We start from the raw sequence: 7,556 nt of genomic DNA, 5'->3' as shown, positions 1-7,556 counted from the left end.
GCCGCGGAGGACGCTCCCACAGCTGGGCTACGAGGCCGCGGAGGACGCTCCCACAAGCTGGGCTGACGAGGCCGCGGAGGACGCTCCCACAGCTGGGCTACGAGGCCGCGGAGGACGCTCCCACAGCTGGACTACGAGGCCGCGGAGGACGCTCCCACAGCTGGACTGCGAGGCCGCGGATGGACGCTCCCACAGCTTTGGCTACGAGGCCGCGGAGGACGCTCCCACAGCTGGAGCCTGAGGCCGCGGAGGACGCTCCCACAGCTGGGCTACGAGGCCGCGGAGGACGCTCCCACAGCTGGGCCTGCGAGGCCGCGGAGGACGCTCCCACAGCTGGCTACGAGGCCGTGGAGGACGCTCCCACAGCTGGGCTACGAGGCCGCGGAGGACGCTCCCACAGCTGGGCTACGAGGCCGCGGAGGACGCTCCCACAGCTGGGCTACGAGGCCGCGGAGGACGCTCCCACAGCTGGGCTACGAGGCCGCGGAGGACGCTCCCACAGCTGGGCTACGAGGCCGCGGAGGACGCTCCCACAGCTGGGCTACGAGGCCGCGGAGGACGCTCCCACAGCTGGGCTACGAGGCCGCGGAGGACGCTCCCACAGCTGGGCTACGAGGCCGCGGAGGACGCTCCCACAGCTGGGCTACGAGGCCGCGGAGGACGCTCCCACAGCTGGGCTACGAGGCCGCGGAGGACGCTCCCACAGCTGGGCTACGAGGCCGCGGAGGACGCTCCCACAGCTGGACTGCGAGGCCGCGGAGGACGCTCCCACAGCTGGGCTACGAGGCCGCGGAGGACGCTCCCACAGCTGGGCTACGAGGCCGCGGAGGACGCTCCCACAGCTGGGCTACGAGGCCGCGGAGGACGCTCCCACAGCTGGGCTACGAGGCCGCGGAGGACGCTCCCACAGCTGGGCTACGAGGCCGCGGAGGACGCTCCCACAGCTGGCTACGAGGCCGCGGAGGACGCTCCCACAGCTGGGCTGCGAGGCCGCGGAGGACGCTCCCACAGCTGGGCTACGAGGCCGCGGAGGACGCTCCCACAGCTGGGCTACGAGGCCGCGGAGGACGCTCCCACAGCTGGGCTACGAGGCCGCGGAGGACGCTCCCACAGCTGGGCTACGAGGCCGCGGAGGACGCTCCCACAGCTGGGCTACGAGGCCGCGGAGGACGCTCCCACAGCTGGGCTACGAGGCCGCGGAGGACGCTCCCACAGCTGGGCTACGAGGCCGCGGAGGACGCTCCCACAGCTGGGCTACGAGGCCGCGGAGGACGCTCCCACAGCTGGGCTACGAGGCGCGGAGGACGCTCCCACAGCTGGGCTGCGAGGCCGCGGAGGACGCTCCCACAGCTGGACTGCGAGGCCGCGGAGGACGCTCCCACAGCTGGGCTACGAGGCCGCGGAGGACGCTCCCACAGCTGGACTGCGAGGCCGCGGAGGACGCTCCCACAGCTGGGCTACGAGGCCGCGGAGGACGCTCCCACAGCTGGGCTACGAGGCCGCGGAGGACGCTCCCACAGCTGGGCTGCGAGGCCGCGGAGGACGCTCCCACAGCTGGACTACGAGGCCGCGGAGGACGCTCCCACAGCTGGACTGCGAGGCCGCGGAGGACGCTCCCACAGCTGGGCTACGAGGCCGCGGAGGACGCTCCCACAGCTGGGCTACGAGGCCGCGGAGGACGCTCCCACAGCTGGGCTACGAGGCCGCGGAGGACGCTCCCACAGCTGGGCTACGAGGCCGCGGAGGACGCTCCCACAGCTGGGCTACGAGGCCGCGGAGGACGCTCCCACAGCTGGGCTACGAGGCCGCGGAGGACGCTCCCACAGCTGGGCTACGAGGCCGCGGAGGACGCTCCCACAGCTGGGCTACGAGGCCGCGGAGGACGCTCCCACAGCTGGGCTACGAGGCCGCGGAGGACGCTCCCACAGCTGGGCTACGAGGCCGCGGAGGACGCTCCCACAGCTGGACTGCGAGGCCGCGGAGGACGCTCCCACAGCTGGGCGAGGCCGCGGAGGACGCTCCCACAGCTGGGCTACGAGGCCGCGGAGGACGCTCCCACAGCTGGGCTACGAGGCCGCGGAGGACGCTCCCACAGCTGAGCTACGAGGCGCGGAGGACGCTCCCACAGCTGGGCTACGAGGCCGCGGAGGACGCTCCCACAGCTGGGCTACGAGGCCGCGGAGGACGCTCCCACAGCTGGGCTACGAGGCCGCGGAGGACGCTCCCACAGCTGGGCTACGAGGCCGCGGAGGACGCTCCCACAGCTGGGCTACGAGGCCGCGGAGGACGCTCCCACAGCTGGGCTACGAGGCCGCGGAGGACGCTCCCACAGCTGGGCTACGAGGCCGGGAGGACGCTCCCACAGCTGGGCTACGAGGCCGCGGAGGACGCTCCCACAGCTGGGCTACGAGGCCGCGGAGGACGCTCCCACAGCTGGGCTACGAGGCCGCGGAGGACGCTCCCACAGCTGGGCTACGAGGCCGCGGAGGACGCTCCCACAGCTGGGCTACGAGGCCGCGGAGGACGCTCCCACAGCTGGACTGCGAGGCCGCGGAGGACGCTCCCACAGCTGGACTGCGAGGCCGCGGAGGACGCTCCCACAGCTGCTACGAGGCCGCGGAGGACGCTCCCACAGCTGGACTGCGAGGCCGCGGAGGACGCTCCCACAGCTGGGCTACGAGGCCGCGGAGGACGCTCCCACAGCTGGGCTACGAGGCCGCGGAGGACGCTCCCACAGCTGGACGAGGCCGCGGAGGACGCTCCCACAGCTGGGCTACGAGGCCGCGGAGGACGCTCCCACAGCTGGACTGCGAGGCCGCGGAGGACGCTCCCACAGCTGGACTACGAGGCCGAGGAGGACGCTCCCACAGCTGGACTGCGAGGCCGCGGAGGACGCTCCCACAGCTGGGCTACGAGGCCGCGGAGGACGCTCCCACAGCTGGGCTACGAGGCCGCGGAGGACGCTCCCACAGCTGGGCTACGAGGCCGCGGAGGACGCTCCCACAGCTGGACTGCGAGGCCGCGGAGGACGCTCCCACAGCTGGGCTGCGAGGCCGCGGAGGACGCTCCCACAGCTGGGCTACGAGGCCGCGGAGGACGCTCCCACAGCTGGGCTACGAGGCCGCGGAGGACGCTCCCACAGCTGGGCTACGAGGCCGCGGAGGACGCTCCCACAGCTGGGCTACGAGCCGTGGAGGACGCTCCCACAGCTGGGCTACGAGGCCGCGGAGGACGCTCCCACAGCTGGGCTACGAGGCCGCGGAGGACGCTCCCACAGCTGGGCGAGGCCGCGGAGGACGCTCCCACAGCTGGGCTACGAGGCCGCGGAGGACGCTCCCACAGCTGGGCTGCGAGGCCGCGGAGGACGCTCCCACAGCTGGGCTACGAGGCCGCGGAGGACGCTCCCACAGCTGGGCTACGAGGCCGCGGAGGACGCTCCCACAGCTGGGCTACGAGGCCGCGGAGGACGCTCCCACAGCTGGGCTACGAGGCCGCGGAGGACGCTCCCACAGCTGGGCTACGAGGCCGCGGAGGACGCTCCCACAGCTGGGCTACGAGGCCGCGGAGGACGCTCCCACAGCTGGGCTACGAGGCCGCGGAGGACGCTCCCACAGCTGGGCTACGAGGCCGCGGAGGACGCTCCCACAGCTGGGCTACGAGGCCGCGGAGGACGCTCCCACAGCTGGACTGCGAGGCCGCGGAGGACGCTCCCACAGCTGGACTGCGAGGCCGCGGAGGACGCTCCCACAGCTGCTACGAGGCCGCGGAGGACGCTCCCACAGCTGGACTGCGAGGCCGCGGAGGACGCTCCCACAGCTGGGCTACGAGGCCGCGGAGGACGCTCCCACAGCTGGGCTACGAGGCCGCGGAGGACGCTCCCACAGCTGGACGCGAGGCCGCGGAGGACGCTCCCACAGCTGGACTACGAGGCCGAGGAGGACGCTCCCACAGCTGGACTGCGAGGCCGCGGAGGACGCTCCCACAGCTGGACTACGAGGCCGAGGAGGACGCTCCCACAGCTGGACTGCGAGGCCGCGGAGGACGCTCCCACAGCTGGGCTACGAGGCCGCGGAGGACGCTCCCACAGCTGGGCTACGAGGCCGCGGAGGACGCTCCCACAGCTGGGCTACGAGGCCGCGGAGGACGCTCCCACAGCTGGGCTACGAGGCCGCGGAGGACGCTCCCACAGCTGGACTGAGGCCGCGGAGGACGCTCCCACAGCTGGACTGCGAGGCCGCGGAGGACGCTCCACAGCAGGGCTACGAGGCCGCGGAGGACGCTCCCACAGCTGCTACGAGGCCGCGGAGGACGCTCCCACAGCTGGACTGCGAGGCCGCGGAGGACGCTCCCACAGCTGGGCTACGAGGCCGCGGAGGACGCTCCCACAGCTGGGCTACGAGGCCGCGGAGGACGCTCCCACAGCTGGACTGCGAGGCCGCGGAGGACGCTCCCACAGCTGGGCTACGAGGCCGAGGAGGACGCTCCCACAGCTGGACTGCGAGGCCGCGGAGGACGCTCCCACAGCTGGACTACGAGGCCGAGGAGTACGCTCCCACAGCTGGACTGCGAGGCCGCGGAGGACGCTCGCACAGCTGGGCTACGAGGCCGAGGAGGACGCTCCCACAGCTGGACTGCGAGGCCGCGGAGGACGCTCCCACAGCTGGGCTACGAGGCCGCAGAGGACGCTCCCACAGCTGGGCTACGAGGCCGCGGAGGACGCTCCCACAGCTGGGCTACGAGGCCGCGGAGGACGCTCCCACAGCTGGGCTACGAGGCCGCGGAGGACGCTCCCACAGCTGGTCTACGACGGCTTCTGATTACTCTTTCATAAACACAGATCTTATCTTGCATAAACACCAAGACTCTAATAAGCAAAATGAAATATAGTGAGTTGCTTGTTTGTATAGGTTTTAGATTTACCAAATAAATAAAAAAATTATATATGAAAAATATTTTTGAATTGTTACTGTTCATAAATTTTGGAATGTGTTTGAATAAGTGACAGTAAGGTAAATCATTTCTATAAGTGTATGTTCCAGTAATAATTAGCACACACACTTGTTATGAACCTTACCTCCTGTGGAGGTTAGTTTCAATTATAAATTATTGGTAGACATAGTGGACAATATTTATTGGAATAAATCTACAGCTGATATCTGGGAAGCCGAGAGTCACCAGTAATACTCCGCCAAGCAAAGTAGTGCCTTCTCAGCTGAAGATTGTTAGGAATAATGTGTACCTATATAGCCAAACTATGTAAGAGGAAAAATGGATTCAATCAAGAAGCATGCATGGGGAATATGGTAAATAAAGTCTATAAAGGGTTTGGTTCGAAATATAAAAATAGAGTATTAAGGGGCGATGACTCAATGGCGGTGGACGTCATTTTGACTTGAGGGGAGGTGGATCGTTGACGACCAGATCTTGCTTACTGAGGGGTTTTCTCCGCCGTTCAGTCAGATAAGCCAACATATTGAAGTTCTAAAACACATTGAATGTAGCTTTACTATAACATTCGGACCATAAGTACTCATCCAATTCCTTACTGTAACAACATAAGAATCATGAACAATCACCCACCACGTTACTCTAAGCAACATGTGAGTCACAAACACTCATTTACAATCTTACTCTAAGGAACATGAGAGTCATAAATACTCATCCATCACCTTACTCCAAACAATATGTGAGTCATAAACTCTGAAAACAACGAATGATATTTGTGGAGACTGATAGATGAATCTGCGGAATTGAACCTGCCATTAACTCTTCAACCCATTACTGAAAAAGAGGAAGTTGCTACAGGAATAGAAGACAGCCAGTGTAGTGCCAGCATGCCATAATGAGAGGACACAGGAGACTCTAAACTACACAGTAGCTTCATTATCGACCATTCTCAGTTAGGCGCTAGAGAAGCTTGCAAGGAAACGTCTCTTGGAACACTTAAAAATTAAGATTTCTCTCAAAGCATCAGCATGGTTTCAGTTAAGGCAGATAATGTTCTACTAGTTTATAAGTGTTAAGTTTAAATACGCTACAAGTTGATAAGTGTCATGCTTAAATAAAAAGGATAAAACTAAGGGAAGAATGGTTTGCTGCCATTATTTCATTGATTAACAATAATCACCCGGGGAGGATGGAGTTACTTGCAACAATAATCACCCGGGGAGGATGGAGTTACTTGCAACAATAATCACCCGGGGAGGATGGAGTTACTTGCAACAATAATCATCCGGGGAGGATGGAGTTACTTGCAACAATAATCACCCGGGGAGGATGGAGTTACTTGAAACAATAATCACCCGGGGAGGATGGAGTTACTTGCAACAATAATCACCCGGGGAGGATGGAGTTACTTGCAACAATAATCACCCGGGGAGGATGGAGTTACTGCAACAATAATCACCCGGGGAGGATGGAGTTACTTGCAACAATAATCACCCGGGGAGGATGGAGTTACTTGCAACAATAATCATCCGGGGAAGATGGAGTTACTTGCAACATACTGCGTATGCTTCTGCTAGTTCCTGGGAATCCCTTGCTTGAATTGTATAATATGAGCTATGTAACTGGTGTTACAAAGATATGAGTGGGGCTTCTATGGGGTACTGGTACTATTAAGGGGTAAAGGTAGTTAGAAGACAAGAGTATCAAATAGGGAGAGCTAAAAGGCCCGGCCCCCAAATAAACTATCCACAGTAGTAATAACTTGCTACAAGACCATATATGTTAGTCTAAGGGTTGATCACTGCGCTCCCACCTTGGAAGAAGAGATACTCTGTAATTCATGTACTTATTTATTAACCCTCAACAACCCCCCATATACACTCACACCAATAACAATAATAATAATAACTTTACCACACTATCTTACGTTAAAGCCTTGGTCCACATAGACAGGATACAAGGTTTACACTAATAACAAGCTAGGGTAAAGTACTACTGGATAAGCACTGAAGCTGGATGCAGCTTGGGGTAGTGAGACCATGTGGTACCCTAATACAAAACACAACACTTAGGGTAAACAAACACTGGCAAATACTAACCCCAGGTCTCACCAATAGTTACTACCGGAGTAGGGTAAAGTACTACTGGATAAGCACTGAAGCTGGATGCAGCTTGGGGTAGTGAGACCATGTGGTACCCTAATACAAAACACAACACTTAGGGTAAACAAAACACTGGCAAATACTAACCCCAGGTCCTCACCAATAGTTACTACCAGAGTAGGCACACTCACTATGCCCCGTACTTAGCTTAAGGATACAGGAACTTCAGGTAAGGGAAATAAGTAAGAGGAGAAGGAAGGAGAGTAGGGAGCAGCCACAGCGTAGGTCTTAACCGCACGACACCAGCCACAGAGAAGCGCGAGCTAGCCACCAGCTGCCTCCCTCATCGTGGTGCCGGGAGGAGCCTAATTGATCGTGCAGCTAAGCACATTAAGATCTTCCCCTATGCAACGTATTGTTACTTTATGAATGATTAGAAATTATTAGTAAGCAAAGTTGGTGCCTATGTTATTATTTATAATCAACCCCCAGCTCAGTCTTTAAATG

General features: G+C 61.2%; 1 protein-coding gene across 1 annotated transcript in view; it reads right to left on the bottom strand.

The window, feature by feature from the left end:
* Window positions 1-5,382: 5,382 nt before the first annotated feature.
* Window positions 5,383-7,556, bottom strand: part of LOC123759189 (uncharacterized) — a 69,463-nt gene continuing 67,289 nt past the window's right edge. The window contains exon 9 of the mRNA XM_069325118.1: window positions 5,383-5,481. Coding sequence (XP_069181219.1) covers window positions 5,383-5,481 — 99 coding nt within the window. The remainder of the gene's footprint in view (window positions 5,482-7,556) is intronic.

The sequence above is a fragment of the Procambarus clarkii genome, chromosome 15 (genome assembly GCF_040958095.1).
Source record: "Procambarus clarkii isolate CNS0578487 chromosome 15, FALCON_Pclarkii_2.0, whole genome shotgun sequence".
Taxonomy (NCBI): Eukaryota; Metazoa; Arthropoda; class Malacostraca; order Decapoda; family Cambaridae; genus Procambarus; species Procambarus clarkii.
The sequence above is the reverse complement of the archived record's forward strand: the minus strand, read 5'-3'. Positions and strand labels throughout refer to the sequence as shown.